The sequence below is a fragment of the Chlamydomonas reinhardtii genome, chromosome 1, assembly GCF_000002595.2.
Source record: "Chlamydomonas reinhardtii strain CC-503 cw92 mt+ chromosome 1, whole genome shotgun sequence".
Taxonomy (NCBI): domain Eukaryota; kingdom Viridiplantae; phylum Chlorophyta; class Chlorophyceae; order Chlamydomonadales; family Chlamydomonadaceae; genus Chlamydomonas; species Chlamydomonas reinhardtii.
This window is the reverse complement of record NC_057004.1, coordinates 5,626,937-5,649,030: the sequence shown is the minus strand read 5'-3', so window position 1 is coordinate 5,649,030 and position 22,094 is coordinate 5,626,937. Positions and strand designations below refer to the sequence as shown.

At 64.2% G+C, this 22,094-nt stretch overlaps 5 protein-coding genes across 5 annotated transcripts; 3 read left to right on the top strand and 2 right to left on the bottom strand.

Moving 5' to 3' along the window:
• Positions 1 to 19: 19 nt before the first annotated feature.
• CHLRE_01g040200v5 (uncharacterized protein) lies at positions 20 to 4,980 on the top strand. Its single transcript, XM_043058781.1, has 9 exons — positions 20 to 335; positions 479 to 536; positions 726 to 844; positions 964 to 1,052; positions 1,194 to 1,440; positions 1,579 to 1,628; positions 1,784 to 1,868; positions 1,995 to 2,931; positions 3,140 to 4,980. Exons 1-9 carry the CDS (start codon positions 273 to 275, stop codon positions 3,880 to 3,882), a joined length of 2,391 nt encoding a protein of 796 aa, XP_042928695.1. The 5' UTR covers positions 20 to 272; the 3' UTR covers positions 3,883 to 4,980.
• Positions 4,981 to 5,227: 247 nt separating this feature from the next.
• On the top strand, positions 5,228 to 11,208 carry CHLRE_01g040150v5 (uncharacterized protein). The gene is made up of 10 exons (XM_001690089.2): positions 5,228 to 5,604; positions 5,989 to 6,057; positions 6,310 to 6,417; positions 6,523 to 6,611; positions 7,036 to 7,282; positions 7,454 to 7,503; positions 7,746 to 7,830; positions 8,056 to 9,484; positions 9,761 to 10,030; positions 10,287 to 11,208. The coding sequence occupies exons 1-10, from the start codon at positions 5,545 to 5,547 to the stop codon at positions 10,472 to 10,474; spliced, it is 2,595 nt and encodes an 864-aa protein (XP_001690141.1). The 5' UTR covers positions 5,228 to 5,544; the 3' UTR covers positions 10,475 to 11,208.
• A 136-nt stretch (positions 11,209 to 11,344) lies between these two features.
• On the bottom strand, positions 11,345 to 14,667 carry CHLRE_01g040100v5 (uncharacterized protein). Its single transcript, XM_043058780.1, has 5 exons — positions 14,346 to 14,667; positions 13,631 to 13,767; positions 13,300 to 13,377; positions 12,799 to 12,975; positions 11,345 to 12,463 (listed from the first exon to the last, which is right to left on the bottom strand). The coding sequence occupies exons 1-5, from the start codon at positions 14,545 to 14,547 to the stop codon at positions 11,549 to 11,551; spliced, it is 1,509 nt and encodes a 502-aa protein (XP_042928694.1). The 5' UTR covers positions 14,548 to 14,667; the 3' UTR covers positions 11,345 to 11,548.
• Positions 14,668 to 14,797: 130 nt separating this feature from the next.
• Positions 14,798 to 18,953, top strand: CHLRE_01g040050v5 (uncharacterized protein). Its single transcript, XM_043058779.1, has 7 exons — positions 14,798 to 15,033; positions 15,167 to 15,679; positions 15,917 to 16,305; positions 16,621 to 16,726; positions 16,929 to 17,073; positions 17,275 to 17,408; positions 17,816 to 18,953. Exons 2-7 carry the CDS (start codon positions 15,268 to 15,270, stop codon positions 17,959 to 17,961), a joined length of 1,332 nt encoding a protein of 443 aa, XP_042928693.1. The 5' UTR covers positions 14,798 to 15,033; positions 15,167 to 15,267; the 3' UTR covers positions 17,962 to 18,953.
• Positions 18,954 to 18,998: 45 nt separating this feature from the next.
• Positions 18,999 to 22,027, bottom strand: CHLRE_01g040000v5 (ribosomal protein L26). The gene is made up of 8 exons (XM_001689623.2): positions 22,013 to 22,027; positions 21,841 to 21,896; positions 21,478 to 21,558; positions 21,336 to 21,395; positions 21,160 to 21,241; positions 20,021 to 20,076; positions 19,717 to 19,788; positions 18,999 to 19,564 (listed from the first exon to the last, which is right to left on the bottom strand). The coding sequence occupies exons 2-8, from the start codon at positions 21,886 to 21,888 to the stop codon at positions 19,526 to 19,528; spliced, it is 438 nt and encodes a 145-aa protein (XP_001689675.1). The 5' UTR covers positions 21,889 to 21,896; positions 22,013 to 22,027; the 3' UTR covers positions 18,999 to 19,525.
• Positions 22,028 to 22,094: the final 67 nt, after the last annotated feature.

The following is a 22,094-nucleotide window of genomic DNA, read 5'->3' as shown; positions in this document are numbered from 1 at the left end:
TTCTTACCCACCCAACCTCGCGTTATTCCTTTTGAACCAAAGAACCGACCCGAACACGATTGCGTTAATACTCGGCTTCACCGGGGCGGCACCATTTAAAGGCCCTATAGCTTTGATATTTTCACTCGTCGCTCGGTAGCAGCCTAGCCAGACAGGGTACCGTTGGCCGCCACAGCAGCGCCCCGTTTTGGGGCATTCGCTTCATGTGCGGCTTGAGACCGGGGCCCCACCGTTAGCCTTCACGGCCCGGAGTTATTTCGTCATTATCAAAGATGGAGGGCGAGGGGCTGCAACCGGTGGAGATATACAGCACCGGGACCACCACCTACTCGCGGGTGCGTCTCGCGGGCGTTCTTTGCTGGTATTATCTGCTATTTTTTGGTAAACAACGCTGGTACCTTCCCGCTTTGCACTTGACGCGCCTTGGTAAAGTTGCTACGATATCCGGTTCCCTTCTCGCTCGGGCCCGATTGCGCAGTATGATGTGGTGCTCGGACGTGGTGCATTCAAGACGGTGTTCCGTGCTTTTGACGAAGGCAAGCTGGGGGCGGTTCCGGGGCCCATGGGCGCCTTGGCAGACAGTTGCAGTCCTGATACCGACGGTTGTCGGCGTATGTGTTATTCTAGCAACATCGTGTTTGGCTCAAGAGGGCCCCCATACGGGGCGTGTGAGGGTTTTGCTGACTGCGCGGACATTTGCCACAACTCGGTGGCTTCTCCTGCAGAGGAGGGCATCGAAGTGGCCTGGAATCAGATCAAGGTCAACGATCTGGCGTCCTCGCCCGCGGAGCGGGAGCGCCTGTGGGCTGAAATTCGTGTGCTCAAGCAGCTCAAGCATAAGAACGTGAGCCCGGCGGCCTGGCTGCTCCGCGTGGCGCGAAGTTGATACTTTGGTGGGGTTTTGGGGTCTGTGGACCGCATGGGTAAGCTAAGCGGCCTTTGGTGTGTCAAATTCCTGCGCAGATTATGACCTTCTACGACTCGTGGCTCGACAACAAGAACAACACGGTCAACTTCATCACAGAGCTGTTTACGTCCGGCACGCTCCGGCAGTGAGTGGCAGTGCCGGCGGACTGTGGAGGGTGCCTTGAAGGTTTTGGCACCTTGGGGTACCTACCTGGCACGCCACGCCAGTCCCGGCCAGTCAGATTCTGATAGCTCATTCGCACCCTCTCGCTCTTCCTCGTCTGCAGGTATCGGAAAAAGCATAAGCATATCGATGAGCAAGTGCTGAAGCGCTGGGCGTGGCAGATCCTGCAAGGCCTGGTGTACCTGCACGGCCACAATCCGCCCATCATCCATCGCGACCTCAAATGCGACAACATCTTCGTGAATGGAACCTCGGGAGTCATCAAAATTGGCGACCTGGGTCTGGTGACGCTATGCCGCGGCTTCACGGCGCCGCAGTCGGTGCTGGGCACGCCCGAGTTCATGGCGCCGGTGCGTGAAGCAACTGGACTTCTACGGTTGCGGGCGGAGGGGCGGTTCTGAGTGCCATCCTTGGCGCAGGAAGGCTTGAAACCTCGCAAGCAATGCCGGCTGAATCCCCGGGCGTTCATGTCCATCCTCCGTTGACAGGAGCTGTATGAGGAGAAATACGACGAGAAGGTGGACGTGTACTCGTTCGGGTGGGTGGCCGAGTGGTGGGCAAGGAAGCGGGGAGGGGAGCATGTGCCACGTTGAGTGATGATGGGCAGCTGCGGTCTGGGGCTTAGGGCCCGCACAACCGCCATAGCAGCACGGGCACTCAATGCCATCGCCTCTGATTGTTTGCACCCAACAGCATGTGCCTGCTGGAGCTGGCGACCATGGAGTACCCATACTCGGAGTGCAAGAACGCGGCGCAGATCTACAAGAAGGTCACGCAGGTGCGCTGGCTCGGCAATGGGGATGGGGGCCTACGGTAGCAATCAGAAATGGCAAACACATGAGCGACAGGGAGAGGTGGTTGCGCGTAGGCCTAACGCCGCGATCACCACCGCATTACCCCGCAGGGCATTCACCCCGGCGGCCTATCCAAGGTGGAGGGGCAGAACCTTCGGGAGTTCATCCAGGTCTGCATCCAGCACGACCCCAACCAGCGACCGGAGGCGCGCCAGCTGCTGAAGCACCCCTTTTTTGAGTCCATCCGCGCGCAGCTCAGCTGCGGCGGCATGGACCGTGTCCCGGTGGACCGGACAGTGGGTACGGCCGATGAGGCCACGCCAGTGGGGAACGTGACCCCAGAGGTGGGGTCGGACGAGGAGCAGCCGGCGGCGCGACCGGCGGTGGGGTCGTCGCCGCAGGCTGCTGCCGCTGCTGCCGCTGGGAACGGGCAAGTGACGAGGGCCGGGAGCTTTGCGGACGGGGGCGAGGCGGAGGCGCCGATGCGGGCACCCTCGCCCGGCCTACCCATGGCGCGGGCGCCGTCGCCTGGGCTGCCCTCCGGCGGGCCGATGCGGGCGCCGTCGCCGGGGCTGCAGGGCATGCCCTCCGACGCGGCCGCAGCTGCTGCTGCTGCGGCGGCGGCGGGGCAGCACCACCTCATCCCTACGCCCGAGTACCTGCCGCACGGCGTGCCGCTGCCCGAGTCAGCTTCGCAGCAGGACCTGCGTTCGCCGCACCTACAGGAGCTGCTGATCGGGGCCCACAACGGCGGCTCGTTGGCCAACCTGCAGGGGGTGGGCAGCGGCGGCGGCAGCAGCATGGCACCGCAGGGCTCCGTGGCGTCCGCCTACAGCGCCGGCACGGCCGGGCAAGCGGGCGACGGGCTGCAAGGCGAGCTGTCCACGTCAGCGCTGGCGGCGGCGGAGGGCGACACGGGCGGGCACGGTGACGGCAACTGCGAGGAGGAGCTGGGCAGCATGGTGTGGCCGCGGGAAATCAACCTGCACTGCAAGCAGGTGGAGGAGTCGAAGCTGAGCTTCCAGCTGCGGTTCACGGAGCCGGCAGGTGCGGCCGGGCATGCTTGTGCGGGGCGGGGCAGCGTAGCTGATTCGGTATCGAGTGGGAACCTGGGCTGGGCGGTTGGTGGGAAAGGATTGAGAGTAAGCCTTGTAGAGACGCACGGTGATGCGGTCTGCAATAACGTGGTCAAGGCATGGGTTGCTGTCAGTCCTGTATGCTTACTGTGGGGCCCCTGGCACCGGTCTCCCTGCAGGGCACTGCAAGACCATTGAGTTCCAGTTTGACATGGGGGAGGACACGGCGGAGTGCATCGCCAACGAAATGATGGAGGACCTGTCGCTGTCGGCGGTGGAGGCGCAGGACATTGCGGCTAAGATCCGCGAGGAGATCTCGCGCAATGGCGGCCTCCGATCTCCCGGTGGCAGTTCCTCTGTCGCCGCTGCCGCAGTGGCCGCGTTGTCGCCGGACGCGGTGCCCGCGCCTCCGGCAGCGGCGGTGGCGGCTCCACCGCCCCTGCCGCCTCTGGCGCCTTCGTATGCCGCCGCGGTGTCGACGCCAGCGGCAGCGTCGCCGCCACTCCCGCCGTCTTCAAGCGGGCGCCTCTCGGACCCCAGCGGCAAGCCGCCGCTGCCATCGCAGCCTCCGCCGGTGTCGCAGCCGGCAGCGCCAGCGCAGCCAGCACTGCCTGTGCAGCCTGCCGCGTCCGCAGAGATGCGGCGCTCGTCCACCACGGGGCTTGCGAACGGTGGCGCTGCGCGCAGCACAGGCGCGGGCATGGGCGCGGGTGTTGCGACGAAGTCGGGCTACCACACACCGGCCGGCGAGGAGGGCGGCAGCGTGGGTGGCAGCTCGCTGAAGGGCGTGTCGATTCACGAGCTCATAGCAGCCATGAGGGCCGCGCAGGACGAGGTAGCGGCCGAGGCGGCGGCGCAGCAGCAACACGGCCTGCCGCGGCAGACGTCGCTGCCGTCTACGCACCCTAACGGCACGCACTGAGGCTGTCATTTTGGCCACACTTATGACTGCGTATCTGGTTTCGGCCTCAGGGCGAGGTATGTGGGGGCCTCAGGCAGCGGCCGTCAAGGCCCATATTTTGCATGAGCAGTTCGTAGCAGTTCGTGGGTAGGGCAATAAGGGTGTGTGCAAGCACTGCTCGTCTCCTGCTGCATAGCTGCCGGGCGGTAACGCCTCGAGGAGCGCTGCCGAGCTTGCTTGGTTGTGGCAGCAGGCGCCCCTGCTTGGGAAGCGCTTCGGCGGAGGAACTGCCGAGGCGTCTTGGGCACATGTGCCGGGCCTCCCGCGCTGTGACCTTTTGAGGAGACTGAGGAGCGCTTGCAGTCGCAGCTGCCAATCCCCAGACACTTCTAGTCAGGATCATCCTGTGTACACTCGGGGATGCCAGGATTTGGGTAGCAATGCTCTACGCCGACAGCGCATGATTGGTTTTGTGGCTACGCGCCTACGCAACACGAGGAATACAGAGTCCAGATTGAGGACGCGGCGCGTAGCGCGTAGCCTGTGTTTCGGGTTCGAAACGTGCCGTGTGTTTTGGCCGTGTATGGTTGGTCGTTTGGGTGAATTCTGCTATCGGCGTTGACGAAAGCCTGCTGACTCCTTGATGGGACGATGGAGGGCTGTTTTTGCATTGGTTTGCAGCCCGCATTGTTTGACATGCTCACGCCGAGTCAGCAAGCGGTGCGGAATACAATATACAACGGCAATCGGGTCGACACACATGCGGTACAGCGTCCGGCCCCGCTAGAAAGGGATTGGACGCATGCTTCCCGGCCCGCTGCCGTCGACTTGTTGACAAGTGCCCAAGCTTCGATCAGTGCACTGTCGTTGTGAATATGACCTTGGACTGGAGTTCCAAGAGTTGCTTTTACCCTGCGTTTACCCTGAGACATGGTAGCAAGTCAGCTGTCTTGGGCGAGGCGCCACTGCATGCACTCGACGTGCGGTAATGGCCCGTATGGCCGTATGGATGAGGCAGGGCGTGGAAGTGGCACACGTATGTCTTACCTTCGCCAAGTGCAAGGAGCAATCGATCCGGACTGAAACGAAACGAGGGCAGGTCTGTAAACGCTCTGCTGGAGGACTCTCCCGCCTCCGTGTCCCGCCTCCAAGATCATCCTGTATTGCTTGTTCAAATGCCTCTTTCGTACGCAGCAATGCTTGGCTTGGGCAGTTTGGGCTCAAATCCAGGCGCATGCGCCAGTCCCGCCCAGGAGCCTGCTGCAGCACGAGCAGGCGGGGACCAGTGCTGGCGTCCAAACCCTAATCAACATGAAGGTATTCTGACCAGGCCTGCTGCTTGGCATAAGCGCGCAAACTACAACAGGATACTGCACGACTCGTCGAGCTCGGGACTTTGCGATCGGTTCGGTTCCCCATCCGTTTCGTGGTTTGGGCCCAACGGCCCCTAACCCAGCTACGCGCTATTGGCAAATGCGCTGCTTCGCTTGAACATATACGAATCAAGTGCGCGTTTCCGGATAACCGCCCCAGGGACACACAGAACTCTGAGCAGAACTCTGGCCCTCAGGCCCTCGCTTTTGCCCTTGGTCAGCCGAAGGTAGCTTGCCTTATGGTACCACTTCAAAATATATTCGACTGATGGCAGCGGCAACAATCACGGTTCGCCCCATAGTGTGCACTATGCCAAATTCTGGGGAGAAACCACTGGAGGCTCGCGAGCCTCCCAAGCGATATACGAAGGTACGTGCCCAAGACCACGCACAACTTTTGCAGTTTGGAGCCTATAGCTCGTGTCGCGCGCGGGCACGTGCGGGTAAAGGGGTTTGGTCGCTCTTCCTGCTCGCCCAGCAGCTGAAGTGGCAGCCTCTGCTGGTTGTAATAGTTTCTACCTAGAGGTCCTGTTGGCCATGCGTGAACGCGGTGCTGGCACGATGGCCATCGGCGCCGCGAGGTGCCAACGCGGGCCCGCAGGCTACGCTTGCGGGGCCAACGCTGTGCGGTGCATGGGTTGCGAGATATGTGCACTCGACGAACTGGGAACCCTTTCCTCAACCCGTTGCAGCAGCTGAGACTCCTGCGCTGAGTATGGGGTGCTGACCTCGTTTCCGTTTCCCGCCCGTGCAGCATGAGCTGATAGGCCAGGGCGCGCAGAAGAAAGTGTACCGCGCATTTGACGAGGAGCGCGGCATCGAGGTGAGCCAAGCAAAGGGTCCACGCATTGACACGAGTGACAGCGGAGGAGGAGCACTGAGTGGAGAGGTGGAGTTTCAGTGTGACCCCTGCGCCACGCCGCCGCACGCCACTGCTCGCGGCAAGCGGCCACCGCCTTCAAGGCAGCTGCGCGTGCGCCGCCTCATATGAATCCTTCATGGCAGCAACAGCACTCTTCACAGCGCTCTTACGCCCTGCTGCTGACCCGGCCATGCCACCCCTGACGAAATGCAGGTGGCGTGGAACGAGGTGGCGGTGGCGGAGCTGGCGCGCTTCCGGGAGAAGGACCGGCAGCGCGTGTTTGCGGAAATCCGGGTGCTCAAACAGCTCAAGCACAAAAACGTAAGCTGGCAGTTGTAGTGCCAGATCTACTTGCTCTCACGTTAGACGCCTCCATGCTGCACCACTACAACAGTTATTATGACAGTTGCCTGTGCTGCAACACAGATCATGTCCCTGTACGACTATTGGTTTGACGAGCCACGCTTTATGCTGGTCTTCATCACGGAGATATTCCCGGACGGCACGCTGCGTCAGTGAGTGGCATTGGTCTGAAGTACACTGAACGGTATTGGACGGGCTGTATTGGGCGGCGGCGCTGGCGGAGTGTCCATGGAGAAAGGCGATGGGCCGTGTGTAGAGAGCATAACGGACGGAGCACACACGCGCCATGTATTCGAAACGACGTTGCTTGGAGGCTTTGTGCTCTGCGCCTGTGTACGGCAAATGGTTCCCAAGAGCTGTGGCCCTTGATGGGTTTAGTTCAGCCGTGGAATACAGGTGGTGTGTGTGTGTGTGTGTGTGCGTGCGTGCGTGCGTGCGTGCGTGCGTGCGTGCATGCGTGCGTGCGTGCGTGCGTGCGTGCGTGCGTGCTGTGGGTGTGTGTGTGTGTGTGCGTGTGTGTGTGGTGTGTGGTGTGTGCTGCCCCGACATCGCCACCAATCCACCTGCCCGACGCAGGTACCGGCGGCGGCACAAGCTGGCGGACGTCCCTGCCATCAAGCGCTGGGCGTGGCAGATCCTGCAAGGCCTGGTGTACCTGCACGGCCACAACCCGCCCATCATCCATCGCGACCTCAAATGCGACAACATCTTTGTGGACGGCAGCAGCGGCGTGGTGAAGATCGGTGATCTGGGTCTGGTGACGCTGTGCAAGGACTTCTCGGCGCCGCAGTCGGTGCTGGGCACGCCCGAGTTCATGGCGCCGGTGCGTGATGGCCGCGTGTGGTGTGTGCATCGGGGCTGTGGTGTGGGGCCGCTGCCACGGCGCAGTCTGAATGCAGTTGGCCGGCCTTTGTTGGGTGTCCAACATGCGACCCAAGTCCACCCGTAACCGCAGCAAGTGTATGTGAAAGCCTTGTACTGCTTGGCTGTACAGGAGCTGTATGAAGAGAAATATGACGAGAAGGTGGACGTGTACGCCTTCGGGTGGGTGGCGGTCTGTGTGTATTCATGTCTATGTTGTCTATGTTGAGGGCTTTCGGACTGCCACACAGATGTACATGTGGATGCGGCGGAGTCAACACGTGCACATGCAAGGCGCACACGTCCAGGGCCTGGCACGGCCGGCGCGCCGCTGTCCCCGCGTGATGCTGTGATGCTTCCAAAATGGCCGGGCTCTTGGACACGGGCACTCAATGCCATCGCCTCTGATTGTTTGCACCCAACAGCATGTGCCTGCTGGAGCTGGCGACCATGGAGTACCCGTACTCGGAGTGCAAGAACGCGGCGCAGATCTACAAGAAGGTCGTTTCGGTGAGCAGCTGCTGCTGTTGGGTTCGATGGGTGGCGACACTGCGCGCCTGTTGGCATGCCTGGATTGGCGAAAGCATCCCTGCCCGTTGCAACTGGCACCCAGCTGCCGGCCGGTGCTAGCGCGATCGAGTCCTAGCAGCTGCTAAACTTCGCATTCGGCCTTGGGCCGCAAACACGCACCATTAAGTGTTCCCCTAACCCACATTAAATGTGCCACACACACAGGGCACCCTGCCCGCCAGCGTGGAGAAGCTGGTCAGCGCCGAGCTGCGGGATTTCGTAACCCTGTGCATTAAGCACGACCCCGCCACGCGGCCGGAGGCGCGCCAGCTGCTGAAGCACCCTTTCTTCGAGTCGTGCCGCGCCGCTGCCGCCGCCGCCGCACCCGGAGGGGGAGGCAGCAGCGGCGGCGCGCCGCGGCTCATGATCAGCCCCAGCATGAGCCTCAGCAACCCCGGGGCGGAGGCGGCCGCCGCGGCGGCGGCGGCGGCGATGGCCGCAGCGGTCGCGGCGGCGGCGGCGGCGGGTGGGCTGGAGGGCGGCGGCCTCAGCCCCGCGATGAGTGGGGGGCTGGGCACGCCAGGGGAGCTCAGCCGGGGGCACAGCCAGCGTGGGAGCCTGAGCGGCGCCGCCGCTGCCGTTGGCAGTGTCGGCGGCTCGTTCAGCATCGCGGCGGCGGCTGGCGGTGGAGGAAGCGGCCTCGTGAGCGGCAATAACACTGCCAGCGGTGGGATAAGCGGAGCGGGCCTGATCGCGGCGGCGGTGGGCGGTGGCGGTGGCGCCGGGCTGCCTGCCTATTCTCGCACCAGCTCGGCGGGCTCAGGACTGAGCATTGCGGCGGCGGCGGGCGGGGCCGGCGGCGGCTTTGGCGGCGGCGACGGTCCGGTGCCGATGGGCGCAATTGCGGCGGCCTTGACGCGGTCACAATCCAGCGCTAGCTCCTTTGGCGGCGCCGCTACGGCGGCGGCCGTGGCGGCGGCTGGGTCACTGTCTCCCCCAATCAGCGCGGCGGCGGGACACGGTCTGATCGCCGCCGCAGCCTCCCCACCGGCACCGGCACCAGCACCTGCGCCCGCGCCCATGCCCCAACTCACGGGCCGTCTGGCGCAGCTGTTTGCCGGCGTCACGCCGGATATGATACCACCGCCCGCGCCCCGCAGCAGTGCCGGTGGCGGCGCCCCCGGCTCCATTGCCGCGTCGTTGTCGCCGCCGACGGCGCTGTGCACGACCTCCATCGCCTCCTCTGTAAATACGGCTGCCTACGGCCCGGGCGCCTTCAGCCACCCTCCCAGCATCGGCGGCTCCCCCGCGCCCTCCACCTTGGCAACCTCACTAGACCAGCTGCACCATAGCCACGGCCAGGGCGCGCAACACCCACCGCTGACGCGGCAGCTGTCGACGCCGGTCGGCGGCATCGCACAGTCGCTGGCGGCGGCCGCTGCTACAGCCGCCGCGGAGGCGGAGGCGGCAGCCCAGCTGCCCGCGGTGGCGGCGGCTGCCAGCCTGGAAACGGCGGCTGGTGCGACTGGTGATGGCGGCTCCGGCGGCGGCGGCGGCAGTGTGCACGGCGCGCAGCAGTACATGGCGTTTGCGCTGCCGTCCATCAATGAGGATCAGGAGCTCCTGCATGAGGACATGATGTTTGACGAGCATGGTGGGTGGTGGGCGGGCCTGGGACATGTGCAGGCTGGGGTCGGAGTCGAAACCAAAGGCGAACTAAACCGAGACCGAGGGATGGCTGCCGCTGCCACTCCACTGTAGCTTATTCCGGCCCACCCTATATTGTTCCAGACTCGGTCTCTGGGATGCAAGCGTCTTGGTCGGAATGTGGGATGCAACTCTGCAAGCCTTTGGGTTACAATGTGTGCCCACGCGCCCCTCTCCACTGTCTGCACCGTTCTCATGCCTCGGCCGCCCCCGGTGCGCACAGGCAACCGCCACCTCACTGTTGAGGATGACACGGAAGACGAGGACGGCGAGGACGGCGGCGGCGGCAGTAGCACACCCGCGACAGGCGCGGCAGAGGCTGCAGAAGCGCCTGGCGGCGGCGGCGAAGGCGGCGGCGGCGGCGGGCGTAGCCAGCCGGTGCGCATGCAGGTCCGGTCTTCGGGCAAGGCCGCGGTCCGCGACATGGCCCTCAGTTTCGCCATGTCCTTCACCAACGATCGCGGCGTGCGGAAGAAGGTCGGCTTCCAATACGGTAAGAAGCAGGCTCATCAGGTCAGGGCTGCCCGTCTGTCTGCTCATCCATTGTATCTCTCGTTATAAAATGCTGTGCGTCCATCTTGTGTTCTCGGTTGGTGGTTTGGGCGTGCACGTTGCGCTTGGATTGCACGTTGCAGAGGCCGGGGTCAAGCCGAAACGGGCAAGGAGCCAGCACTTAGGGTCTCAGAGCTTGCACAGACCTCCGATCCGCTGTGGCCCCCGCTGGCTGCCCACTTCTGGCTCCTGCGCAGATCTGCAGCATGACACGGCTTCCGCCATCGCGGTGGAGATGGTGGAGAACTTGTCGCTCAACACTGCAGAGGCGGAGGCCATCGCCCAGATGATTGCACACGAGGTGTCGCGGTTCAACCGACAGGCACCGGCGGCAGCGCCCCCAGGCAGCGAGGTAGCGCAGCAGCAGCAGGGGCCGCAGCAGTGAGGATGGGTTGGTGTGGCAGCAGGTTTGACTGAGAGAAGAACAGCTGGTTTGGCAGCACATCGCAGGAGCGCAGTACTAGAGCAGACGCAGCGGTAGTGAACAGAAGGCAGTAGTAGCCGCGAGAACTGTTGCATGCAGGGTGGCAACCCCTGGTTGCGTGGTGAGTCCTTAGGCAGGCAGCTTCTCAAGACAAAACGGCGGAATCCAGTTGATTCCAGGCGATTGCGGGTGAGCAATTGCTGACTCGCTTGGACTTTGGCCGAGTGTTTCCTTCATTCGCATGTACATCAGGTTTCGTGCTCGCGCCCAGAGTAGCACCCTGCCGTGTATTCGCGCGACCCCTGGGTGACCCCATTGACACGGGGGGCAGCGTGACACAGGACGCGCCGGGCCAATCAACAGGTTGACCAATAGCATGACATTTGCAACATGCATGCACTTGGGTGTCAAATACTGCAGGACTAATAAATGTGGCATAGTTGCTTATGTGCCTTCCACCTTTTAGGAGATCATGAGTGTCCTGAGTTTGAGCCGAGCTGTGTCTTCGTTTGATACGGCTCAGCTAAAACGTAGCCACCAGCAGTGGATGCGGAGAGCTGAAGAGGCTCGCATTGTGTTACGTACTGGAAGCGCATGCGTGTCAGAGCATGCGTGGGTGTGGTCATGGCCTATCGCATGCTCGCTGTAGAGAATGGCCTGTCGACGAGGTGAACGGTATGTAAGAATTGTACAACAGACGTTCGGCTGGCATAGACGGGGGCTCTGCGTGTATGCAGAGCGTCTGCGCGCCCACGCGCCCATGACTGCCCAGTTTCCCCGCTCGGCCCAATCGGCCCAACCAGCAGTTGGCAAGTGGGATGACCCCGTGACGAGCCGCGTTTGTTACAACACCCTCAACAGTTGCTGACTAGGCAGCCAAATCGGAGCAGCAGCCGCCACGCGTCTCCCGCGCACGCATCCACACAGGCACACCTCACAGCACGTCACACAGCGCCATATCGCACGCCTGCTCACACTTCCGCAACCCGCGCCATGACGCCCCTACACGCCCCTACACGCCCACAGCCCCTGCCCTCAGGACTCCACCCGGCCCCGCGGCTGCGAACGTCGCTGTTGCGACTGCGAGCGCGGCCGCTGCTGCTGCTGCTCCTGCCGCCCCTCCGCCGCCAACGTGCCGTGAATGTGTGTGGCCACGTATCTCCGCAGCGTCTCCTCATTCAGCCCCATCTGTCCCACCTCCGCCATCGCCATCAGCACATCGGCGCACGTGATCTCGTGGTCAACCACCGCACCAGCCGCTGCCGCCGCCGGTGACTCCGAGGCTCCACCGCCGCCGCCGCCGGCACCGGGCCCAGTGGACGTGGACCTCCCCGCACCGCGCGCACCCGGTGGCGGACTGGAGCCACTCACGCCGCCCGCACCCGGCAGCCGCCGGCCCGGGCTGGGGCTAGGGCTGGGGCTGAGCCCCTGCGCCGCGCCTCCCGCCTGCTGCGCACCTGCGACCGCCGGCGTGCCCAAAGCGGTAGGCGCAGGCGAGGCTGCGGCACCCACCGCAGGCGAGCCCGCCGGGACCGCCGCCGCCGCCGCGCCGCTGCCCCGCACTGGGCTTGCGCCCGCCAGCGCGCCACGCGCCGGGCTCGGCCCTGTAGACGCGGTGCCGCCGGCCGCCCTCCGCCCGGGGCTGGGGCCAACTCCCGCCCCCACCGGCTGCGCGGCCGCGCGGCCCAGCGGCAGCGAGATGTCCAGCCCTGGCCCTGAGCCGCCGCCCAGTTCCGACTCGCCTGCCGCCGGCCGCGAGCGACGGTACACTGCCACGCAGGTGTTACCGCCAGCGCCGCCGCTGGCACTAGCACCGGTGCTGTTGTTAGTGTTGGTGCTGGGGTCGGGTCGCGAGACGGACAGCAGGCCGTAGAACTCGGCCAGGCCGTGCACCAGCAGCCGCGCGAAGCCGTCCTCCAGCGGCAGCACCAGCTGCTCGCCTGGGCCCGCCTGTGCCAGTGTGTGGCGAGGCACAGAGGACACACAGGGGTTTGGGGCCTTTAGCGGTGACCGTCAGCTTCGGGAGTGGGTTACATTCATGATTAGTTAAGGAAGTGGTAGACGGTAGACGGTAGACCGTCTTGCGGAACATCAAGCATTACCTACGATGTCGACCAGCTCGCGTCTACCCTTGTCTACCCGCTCGCAGCCATATCTGCGGCTCGGGCACACAACCTTCCGCCCATGTAATCGCGTTGCCGCCGCCGGATCCCACTCGCACGCCCAGCCCCAATCCCAGACCCCACTCGCCCTCCCCGCCCACCCGACCCACCCCGCCCACCCACCGTCTCGAAGAAGTCCAGTATCTGCAGCTCCAGCGCCATGACGGAGGCCGCGTTGGCGCGCTTGAGGGCGGCGCGCGCCTTCTTGCCCACCGCCGCCCAGCGGTGCAGCGCCAGGCTGGCCTGGCTGTGGGGCCGCTGCCGCAGCGGCGCCGACTCGCGCTGGTGCGCTGCCCACTTCTGCGCGGGCGCAGTGGCAGGGCGCAGGAGCGGGCGTGTGGAGCGTGAGCGTGTGCGTGTGCGCGGAGTGAGGAAAGGGGGGCAGCGTGGGTGGGGTCACACGTCCGAGCCCAACGTACAGGTCCCAATTGTCAAGGAATCGTCGCCCAACCCAGGAATGCAGTGCAAGACGAGTGCGGCAGGCAGGAGCAGTTACCAGTACAGCCCAGCCACACACCGTTCGGCACCAACCCTGACACCACGCCCACCACCTCCGGCGCCCGCTGCCTCCTGTCCTATCGTCCTTCCCCCAGCTGCCCCCACCCCTTACGCCACCGGTCGCACCTGCAGCACGCGCGCCTCCTTCTCCGGGTCAATGTTGCGGAAGTTCTCCCACAGCGCCGCGTTGGCCGGCGCCATCGCCTGAAGCGCAAACGCAACCAGACAGGGTGTGATGCGGATGCTTGCCGACCAACGGGGACTCGCCAACCAAGCAGGGACGGCACATTGCGATAACCAGCAACCGCCCAGGTATCTGGCATGCCCTGCGCCCAAAGTCCCGCACCACGACACACCGCGCCGCATCCCCCATGAGCTACGCATGCGGCGCAGGCGTAACGAAACCCGTTCCAGAGCAGCGCCCGGCCCATCTCCCGAATCCCGCTGATGTGCGCACCTGCGAGAGCGCGCTGGGCGCGGCGGGGTTGCCAAAGGGCGCGGGTTTGAACTGCGCCTCCATGTCGGCGGCCGACAGTGGCCCAGCCAGGTCACGCAGCGTCTTGTCATTAATCCAGCGGCGGCGCCGCCGCACGCCTGGCCGGGGCGGGGCAAGAAGGCGGGGTGCGAGAGGGGGGGAGGTAAGTGACGAGTTGGGCCGCGTGCAACGTGTGGGGCATCGGACTTGTTTGGACAGGAGCGTAAGGCACGGTGTGGCATGGTGAGGACAGAGGCTATCCCCTCGCTGATTTACGCTAAGGGCATGGTGGCAAGGCGGCTGACCAGAGGCCGTAAGCACGGGGCATGGGTCACCCGCGTGATGGTGCGTGGAAACCCGGCGGTGGCGTCAAGCCAGGGCCCGCTGCAAGGGTTGCATGTGTGCGCACATAACCCACGTGCAAGCAGCAATGCCTCACAAGGCCATGGCGCATGGGGTGTCACGCCGAGAATAGCTAGGGGCGCCAGCACTGCGACTGGGTGTGCCTCTGGGCAGGCCACGGCCTGGCACCTGCCCGGACCTGCCACGTACCAGGCCCCCGTGTCAGGCCCCCCAGCCGACCCCCCAGTAACCCTCCCCCCCCCGCAAGACTAGCATTTACCCAAACTCCTAGTTGCTCGCCAGTTGCCGTCGCTCTCATGAGTGGTTCTGAGCCGCCCACGACCCCGGCGCTCACCTGCCGACTCCATGGCCTTGAGCTCCGCCAGCTCCAGCTCTGAGCTCGCCGCGCCGCGTTGCCGCAACAGCTGAGCAAACTGTAGGTCCTTTCCACGCAGCTCCGCCTTGCGCCGGCGCAGCTGCTCGCGTTCGCGCTCCTGGTGCAGGTAAGTTTGCAGCGAGCGCCCATCGGGCATAATGTATGGGGCATGTGCCGCCATTTTCAGAGACGGGTTAGGCGTACAGGCGTAGTGGTTTTTAAAGAGGCTGCTGACAAAGAGGGTTTGCGAGTCGTCCAGCACGCTGCCACAAAGGGCATGCGGCCTTAGGCCAGTAATGGATGAAGTAAAACTGCCTAGCAGGACCTGAAACTATGAGCGGGAAATGGGCCTCACGTTTCGCTGGCGGGCGCGATCGGGCCATCGGCGCACAATGTCTCTTTCAATCGGCTGTGCAAACACTTTATATTAACACCACGAAAGCATCATCAAGCAATCCTTCCTGACAGACTTGAATAACCTACCAAACCCTGCGCACCATGCGCGAGCTGTAAATGCGGACCGCTGCACTGCCTGGCGTTCTATCGTTGCGGAGACTCAATTGCGGTCTCAGTGCTGCCTCGTCAAGTATTTTGACGGCGCCTGCCTGCGGCGTGCTATTTTCCAGGCAGGGCACGCACACAGCCCCACGCGTGCCGATAGCCCCAGGTAGGCGGACGGGCCCCGGGCAGACGTGCTCATGTAATAGTTGCATCATGCCTTTCTGTCGCAAAGGGTGAACACAAACAAATAATGAAAAAGCAACTGGCGCCCAATGCATGTATCCCCGTCCCCGCTGCAGAAGCAAAGCACCTCCGGAGCGGCGCGCTCGTGCCTGTCTGCCTGCTGCCGCAGCCACCAGCCGCGGTGCCTGCCTCGTCGCCGTTTGGCCGCGGCGGCACCATGACCACAGCGACAGCAGGCGGAACCGGCACGCCGCAGCCCGCCTCCGCCAGCAGCTCCCACGGCGCCAAGCCGGCCAGCGATGACCGGCCGCCGCCCCAACCACTCAACGGGAACGCCTCAGCACCAGCATCGAACTCCACATTACCAACACCAGCTGCAGGCCCCCCGCCGGCAGCGACGCCCCTATATTCTGCCAGCGCCAGCGCGGCGGCGGCAGCAGCCGCGGCCGCGGCTGCAGCAGCAGCCGCTGCCCGGCTGCGGGAGCCGGGCGCGGCGCTTGGGCCGCCATACAGCCAGACCATTTGCTCGGACTTCTTGGGTCCGGGGCCGCTGCCTCCGGGGCGGCGGCTGTACCTGGTCATTCTCAATTACACGCTGCCTGCGGGGCTGCCGCACGTGTGGGAGCAGGGTGAGGAGGAAGGGGGCGTGGAGGGTAGTGGGGAATCATGGGCACGGCGGCAGGAAGAAGTTGGGTTTAAAGTGAAATGGCCGTCGACAGTAAGAAGGGTCTAGCTGATGGTTCGTACTGTGGGTGAGGAGGTTGGAGGTGTGTCACTCCCGGCGAATGGTTTGAACTCGTTTGCCCGCATATCGTACACCGGTTATGTTGATATCATCAGCATTAATTGCTTTTGCCTTGCTGCAGCCTGCTTCCGCGTCTGTGCGGACGGCGGCTGCAACCGACTGCACGACGAGCTACCCAGCTTGGCACCGCCGCCGCCACCACCACCAACATCCGCGCTTTCAGCGGCGGCAACAGAACCGCTCGCAAGCGCCTCTGCAGCCGCAGCCGGCACCAGTGCCGCTTCGCCGGCGACCGCGCCAGCGACCGCGCCTGCGGCAGCTTCATGCACACCTGCTGCTACTGCCGCCGCTGCCGGTGCTGGCGCGGCTGCTACAGCCGACCCGGAGCTGGCGCTGCGGCTGGCGCACCTGCCTGACCTGGTACTGGGGGACCTGGATTCGCTGCGACCCGACACGCGGGAGTTCTACACGCGGCACAACGTGCCCTTCCTGGACCTGTCCCACGACCAGGTGTGGCTCGGGCTGGGTGTGGTGCGGGTGGGGTGGAGTCGGGTGGGGTGGGTGTGGGGCTGTGTGGCGGTCTAGTACACGGTCAGCGACAGGCGCCGAGGGCGGGCCCTGGCTGTTGGAAGTTGGAAGTCGGGATTCCCACCGTGTTGCTCTGTGGCTGCTGCTGGAGGGGGAAACAGAGACCCTGCAGCAGGCGCACGCGTGTGACGTGCGCATGGCTGTGTTTCAACACGCCAGCTTCCTGCTGGTGCGCTGCGCGCTTGCTGCGGCCGACCACCGCACCCTCCTTCCCCAACCTGGCGGCCCCTCGCGCAGGACTCCACCGACCTGACCAAGGCGGTGGCGCTGGTCGAGCAGCGCTTCATTGCCTGCGACCCCCACCCCGACCCCGACCCCGACCGACATCAAATCCTGGTGCTGGGTGAGCAGCTCGAGCGCATTCGATCATATGTATTGTGATGCATGAGGTGTACCGTACTTGACCTTCAACGGCTCATGTACGACAACGAGCATGATCCATACAGTCTATACGGCACTCTCCACAGCCGCCTCTTCCGATCCTTGCGCATGACACGGCCCGACCGCAAATGCGCTAATATCATCCCAACTCCGCCGCAACACAGGCGCGCTGGGCGGGCGCCTGGATCACACGCTGGGCAACCTGAACACGGTGCACATGTTCCCGCACCTCAACATCTGCCTGTGGGGCGACGGCAACCTGGTGCGCCTGCTGCGGCCCGGCACCGCGCGCATAGAGCCCGACACGCGGTGAGTATTTGAGGAGGTGCTGGCCGCGGGAGGCCGGCTCGTGTTGCGCGACTTGCAAGTTGCAGTGCAACGATGAGAGTGTAAAGGTGCAACGATGCAGTGCCCATGTAACGCGCTACGGTATCACCTCCCTCCCGGTGCTCGCTTGCGTGCGCGTTATTAACGCTGCGCCGCCTGGGTGCGTGACGTGGCTGCCTGCAGCTTCGAGGGCCCCGAGTGCGGCCTGGTGCCGCTGGCCGGCCCCGCCACCGCCACCTCCACCGGCCTGCTGTACAACGTGGACGACACGCCGCTGCGGGTGGGCGGCCTGGTGTCCACAAGCAACCAGATCGTGGGTGAGTGGGGTGGGGGTGGCGGGCGGGTTGGAGGCAGGGGGCATGTGTGGGTCTCGGTGGGCGCGTTGGAGGTGGCAGTGGGAGCGTTAGAGGAGGTGGCAGTGGGAAGGTTGTGATGACGAGGCGCTAGAGAATAGAGGGAGGAGGTCCTTGCAAAGCGTATGGCGGTATGGCTGGGGTGGTCTGGGGGCGGCGGCCGCGGTTGGTGTAGGGCTTTGGGGTCGGCTGACGACGGCTGGGGTAACAAAGGCGGGCGCACACTTTCCAAGATCCGGTTCCGGTGCTGCCCTACAATTCCAGCTCCACGTACACTACGCGACTGGTTGCCGTTGCACCTCCCTACCACTGCCAATCCGCCATTTCAAGAACACCAACACCCATATGCCGCCGCCACCCCACCACCACAGGTCAGGGCCCGGTGGAGGTGCTGACGGACGCGCCGCTGCTGTGGACCACGTCGCTTCGGGCTGACCCGCGGCCGGAGCCGGCGGAGCTGTGGGGGCGGGTCTGGGGCGCGGCAGGAGCTGCTGGCGCGGCGCCAGGGCAGCCGTAGGCATGTAGTGTGGAACCGGTAATGGATGCGGATGCTTGCAGGTGGGCACACTGTAGCAGTGACTGGCGAACAGGCGGGGAGAGGTGCTAATCACCCGGGTACAATGTCTTTGGGTTAAGTTTCTAGTGCAAGGTGGCTCGGTGGTGAGGAGCACAGTCCCGAGTGTGATGGCTAGAATCCCGGCCCATGAATTCCGTAAGGCGTATCAAGGCAAGAGTCGCAGGGTGAGTTCGCGTCTTCGCGTCTAAATGTATTTCGGTCTTGTGCATGTGAGGTTGGTATGCGGCATAGCTTCCTGCAACGAACGCGTGCGTGCGTGCGAGGACTCGCGGCAGCCGCGGTACTTGCCGGCGCAGGGCAGTCATGTTTCGTTAATTACACACAGTGTACCATACCGGTGTAATGCATTGCGGATGTACCGTACGCATATGGGACTGCACTACTGTTATGCGAAGGGGAGGTGCGCATGGGCGCATGCGGTCCTACGAGTCCTGCGTGCCGCCTGCCCTGCCCCGCCCGCCCGTATGCGTGGCCTGATCTGCACAACTCAGCCCCGCCGGCCACGCAGCAGACTCAGCCGGGCTGCCGGGCACTGCTGGGGGGCTGGGGGTTTGCCCATTGAATGAGCCCTCGCCAGAGCATCCCGCGCCAAGCTTAGGCTTTAAGGCACCCCTGCGCCACAATGCCACAACCCGCGTGCCTCAACACGCCTGCTGCTTATCATATGGACCGGGGACGCACATCCGGCTTAGTCCCGCGCTGTCCCCGTGCTTTCCCCGAATAGCCCTCTCCCTTGCTGCCGAGCCCTGACGCACACCTCCCGTTGCGGTGACCTTCACCTCTAGACACGTATGCTTTGCTGCTGATGGGAAGGTGAAGAAGACCCACTTGGCGTTCTGGACAGCGCCTGCATGGCCATCTCCCTACGTGCTGAGCCCTTGGCACATTTCCCACTGCAGTTTCCCAGAGGCCCAGACTCTGCGAAACTGGTCTACTGCAGACGGCTGGGAAGCTGGGGACCATGGCAAGGCGCTCAGCCGCATTGATGCTTACAGCGCACAAGGTTGGCAGCGGCCGTCTGCCACGGGCCCACGCGGCAGCCGCACGCAGCCGCCCTCGCTCGCGAAATGTCAAAGAGCTGCTCCTTCCACTCCACTGCAGCAGGCGCCGCACGTGCGGCACGGGGCGCGCCGCGTCGCGGCCGCCGCTGCGCCCGCCCCCACCCGCCCGCACAGGCACCTGGCCGTCCCGCCGTCCCGCCCGAGGACGGACTTTCCGGGGGCACCACACCACAACACACACACGGGCTGCTGCCGCGTAGCATCGGACTGCCTCCCGCCACAGCGCCAAACAAGCAGCGAAAAGCGCCAAGAGGCTCCCTCACGCCGACGCATACACCGCTGACGGGGCCCGCGCGCGTCGCGCCGCTCGGCTGTCCCAAAGGGTAGCCCCGCTAAAAGGCGCCAGGGCCACTGTCGCCATCGCTGCTGTCTGCGCTGCCTACCACCGCCCGACGTCGGCGGCCGGACTCACGCCCGGCCGCTGGCTGCTGGGGACCAGCAGTTTAGTCGACGTTGGTCATGGCCACGTCCTGCTCCGTGAACTGTGCAGACGGAAGGACATTGCGAGGAAGGTAAAGGAGGATCAGAAGCGAGCAGGCGGATTTATGTAAGCGCTGCGACTTTGCCAAAGCATCCATGCGGCCAGGCGCACGCGCCCATCGCGAATAAGTCCAAGTCCCTGCCCCCGCCTCACCTTGCCCTTGCCCTTCTCGGCGGCGCGGGCGACCTTCTTGCGCTCCAGCAGGGCCTTGCGGTCCTTGTCCAGCTGCGCGTGTGGGGAGGGCGAACAAAGCACAGAATGGTGTCACACACCAACAAGAAGATGCACAGCGGCAATGTCGGCCATGTCAAATTCTGTGCAATGCGGTCCACCCGCCAACGGCATCAGTCGTAATTCTGCATGATAGTGCATGATCACCCCGCGCGCAGGTTGAGGACCCAGCCCCGCCCAGGGCTCGCTGCTACCCCCCCCCCACGGCCTTTATTCCGCTACCCACCTTGAGCTTGGTGATGACCACCTTGGAGGGGTCAATGCCCACGTTCACGACGGCACCTGTGAAGCAGAGGACAACGCACGATGATCACATGAGCATGCAGCATGACCACGAAGTGCGAGTTGCGCCCACAAAAGCCCAGCGCTTTGCTGGCATTCGTAGCTTGGTGCGGGACTGTGCGGTCCATAGTGTGCGCTCAGTTGCTGCAGCTGCTGATATCCCGCTCTGAGCCAATACTGTCGCGTATGCCCAGTGTGCCTCCAACTTTTACAGAGCAACTCCTGTGAGGAACTCTGGGCGCCGCTTTGCGCGTTGCTGTCGGCGCTGGCCGCCGCAACTGCTGATGGCCGGCTGTGCAGGCAACCGTTAGCGAAGGGCGCCCTGTGAATGCTCTGCGGCCACTGCCATATTGACGCCGCGAGGCCACTGCGGCTGCATAATGCAATGCCGACCCGCCGACATATCGCGCGGCGGCCGAGCACTAAAGCGGCCGCGCAGCATTACGACGCCGGGTTAGAGTCCGGCCACATCCATACTTTCCACAGGCCACTGGGACGATAAGGCCCTGCTGCTGCTGCCGGTGCTGGATGCAGCTTGCCGCCCGCCATAACCCACTGCCAAGACTGCGGCGCTGCCGCCGCGCAGCAAGGCTAGAGCGCCGCCGGACCGTTCTGCAGTCGAACAACGGCCGCTCGAACCTGCAGCTGCGCCTGGTGCTGCTGCCAGCGCCCCGTCGGCACCGAGTTGCTTGGCAGGCCCCGCCCATGATAGCCGGTCCAATGCGTCTGCCCATTTGAGTCCGGCACCGACTCTCGCCCATGGGAATCACGCTCATTCCAGCACCGTGCTGCTGATGTTTGCGGTGGCGCCAGCTGCAGTCGCCGCTTATACTGTCGCCTGCGTGCGCGCACGCCAGCGGTCTGCATGCTGCTGTATGGGTGGGTGCGCCGCCAGCGCTGTCCTTCTCCGTTCACCGCCGTTGCCAAGATTCCCTGCTGCTGCCGTCGCTCGATTAGGCTCCGCGCCACGCGCATGAGTGCGCCGCAGCAGCTCGCCACAGATATGCATGCGCAGGTTCGGATACACACCGCCACCCCTCCTCCCTCCATCCATCCCCCGTGCAACCCTCGGTCCCTTCTCACCGTTCTTCTTGTCCTTGGAGACGCGCTCGATGTGGATCACCCACTTCTTGCGGTACACCTCCACGACCTTGCCCTCGCGAGCCTACGCACATACAAGGGGTCGCACGCGGTCAGCCGATAGCCCCAGCGCGCACCTACTCGACTAGCCCCCGACACATGCCCGCTCCCCCACGCACCTTGAAGGCACCGCGGGTGACCTGGACCTCGTCGTCCTTGCGGATGGGCACAGCGCGGACCTGCAGGACCGACGATTGAGAACGCGCCTCAGTAACAATGTGGTCTCCGCCAGGTCTCCGAGCCCAGGAGCGCCCTACTTACGCCGTACTTGTTCTTCAGCTCAGCCGACAGAGGGGCGGTCATGAGCTTCCGGCGCACGTTCGAGGGCGCCGAGAAGTGAGCCTGCGAGGAACAGGGGCGGCAGAAGTCGGCGAAGAAGAATGCCCCTATGTAAACTCTGTTTTTGCTACTCTTTCCATTCGTTCTGTATGTAACTTCAATTTCAAGGACCCTTGACTGCTCCCCCGCGTCGCCAGAGATGGGCGCAGACTTCGCCCCCACCGGGCAAGCTCCGCCCCGCGATCAATCCTACCAAGCCCAAAGCCAGCTGTAACCAATCTCGCGACTGAATAAACGACAAAGAGCCCCTGCGCGCCCTGCCCGCCGTCGCCGCCGGTGATGTACCTTGCGGCTCTTGCGCCGGGAGGAGCTGACGTTGCGGTTGTACTTCATTTTCGCTCCTGCAGTTAGAGTGCACCAGCGGGCTGGACTCAGCGGTGCTCGGCGCGAAATTTCAGGGAGACCTGAACACCCCGTCAAGGCCTAGAAATGCTTCTAAATAATGCACACTACACACCTTGCGCACTCCGGTTAAGGAAAGAGGAAGAACCTGTGCACGCAGAGGCACAAGAGAGCGCCACTCGGGGTCGTACCCGTCT

Excerpts from the sequence above, each read along its gene's own strand:
- CHLRE_01g040100v5 (XM_043058780.1), bottom strand. The coding sequence starts at position 14,547 with ATGGCGGCACATGCCCCATACATTATGCCCGATGGGCGCTCGCTGCAA. Across the intron at positions 13,768-14,345 it reads CAAGGCCATGGAGTCGGCAG|GCGTGCGGCGGCGCCGCCGC; the intron begins GTGAGCGCCGGG and ends CGCCCCGGCCAG. Across the intron at positions 13,378-13,630 it reads CGCCCAGCGCGCTCTCGCAG|GCGATGGCGCCGGCCAACGC; the intron begins GTGCGCACATCA and ends TTTGCGCTTCAG.
- CHLRE_01g040000v5 (XM_001689623.2), bottom strand. The coding sequence starts at position 21,888 with ATGAAGTACAACCGCAACGTCAGCTCCTCCCGGCGCAAGAGCCGCAAG. Across the intron at positions 21,396-21,477 it reads AGCTGAAGAACAAGTACGGC|GTCCGCGCTGTGCCCATCCG; the intron begins GTAAGTAGGGCG and ends TCGGTCCTGCAG. Across the intron at positions 19,565-19,716 it reads CCGAGAAGGGCAAGGGCAAG|TTCACGGAGCAGGACGTGGC; the intron begins GTGAGGCGGGGG and ends CCGTCTGCACAG.
- CHLRE_01g040200v5 (XM_043058781.1), top strand. The coding sequence starts at position 273 with ATGGAGGGCGAGGGGCTGCAACCGGTGGAGATATACAGCACCGGGACC. Across the intron at positions 1,053-1,193 it reads ACGTCCGGCACGCTCCGGCA|GTATCGGAAAAAGCATAAGC; the intron begins GTGAGTGGCAGT and ends CCTCGTCTGCAG. Across the intron at positions 1,629-1,783 it reads GTGGACGTGTACTCGTTCGG|CATGTGCCTGCTGGAGCTGG; the intron begins GTGGGTGGCCGA and ends TGCACCCAACAG.
- CHLRE_01g040050v5 (XM_043058779.1), top strand. The coding sequence starts at position 15,268 with ATGACCACAGCGACAGCAGGCGGAACCGGCACGCCGCAGCCCGCCTCC. Across the intron at positions 15,680-15,916 it reads GCCGCACGTGTGGGAGCAGG|CCTGCTTCCGCGTCTGTGCG; the intron begins GTGAGGAGGAAG and ends GCCTTGCTGCAG. Across the intron at positions 16,727-16,928 it reads ACATCAAATCCTGGTGCTGG|GCGCGCTGGGCGGGCGCCTG; the intron begins GTGAGCAGCTCG and ends GCCGCAACACAG.
- CHLRE_01g040150v5 (XM_001690089.2), top strand. The coding sequence starts at position 5,545 with ATGCCAAATTCTGGGGAGAAACCACTGGAGGCTCGCGAGCCTCCCAAG. Across the intron at positions 7,831-8,055 it reads TCTACAAGAAGGTCGTTTCG|GGCACCCTGCCCGCCAGCGT; the intron begins GTGAGCAGCTGC and ends CCACACACACAG. Across the intron at positions 10,031-10,286 it reads GAAGGTCGGCTTCCAATACG|ATCTGCAGCATGACACGGCT; the intron begins GTAAGAAGCAGG and ends GCTCCTGCGCAG.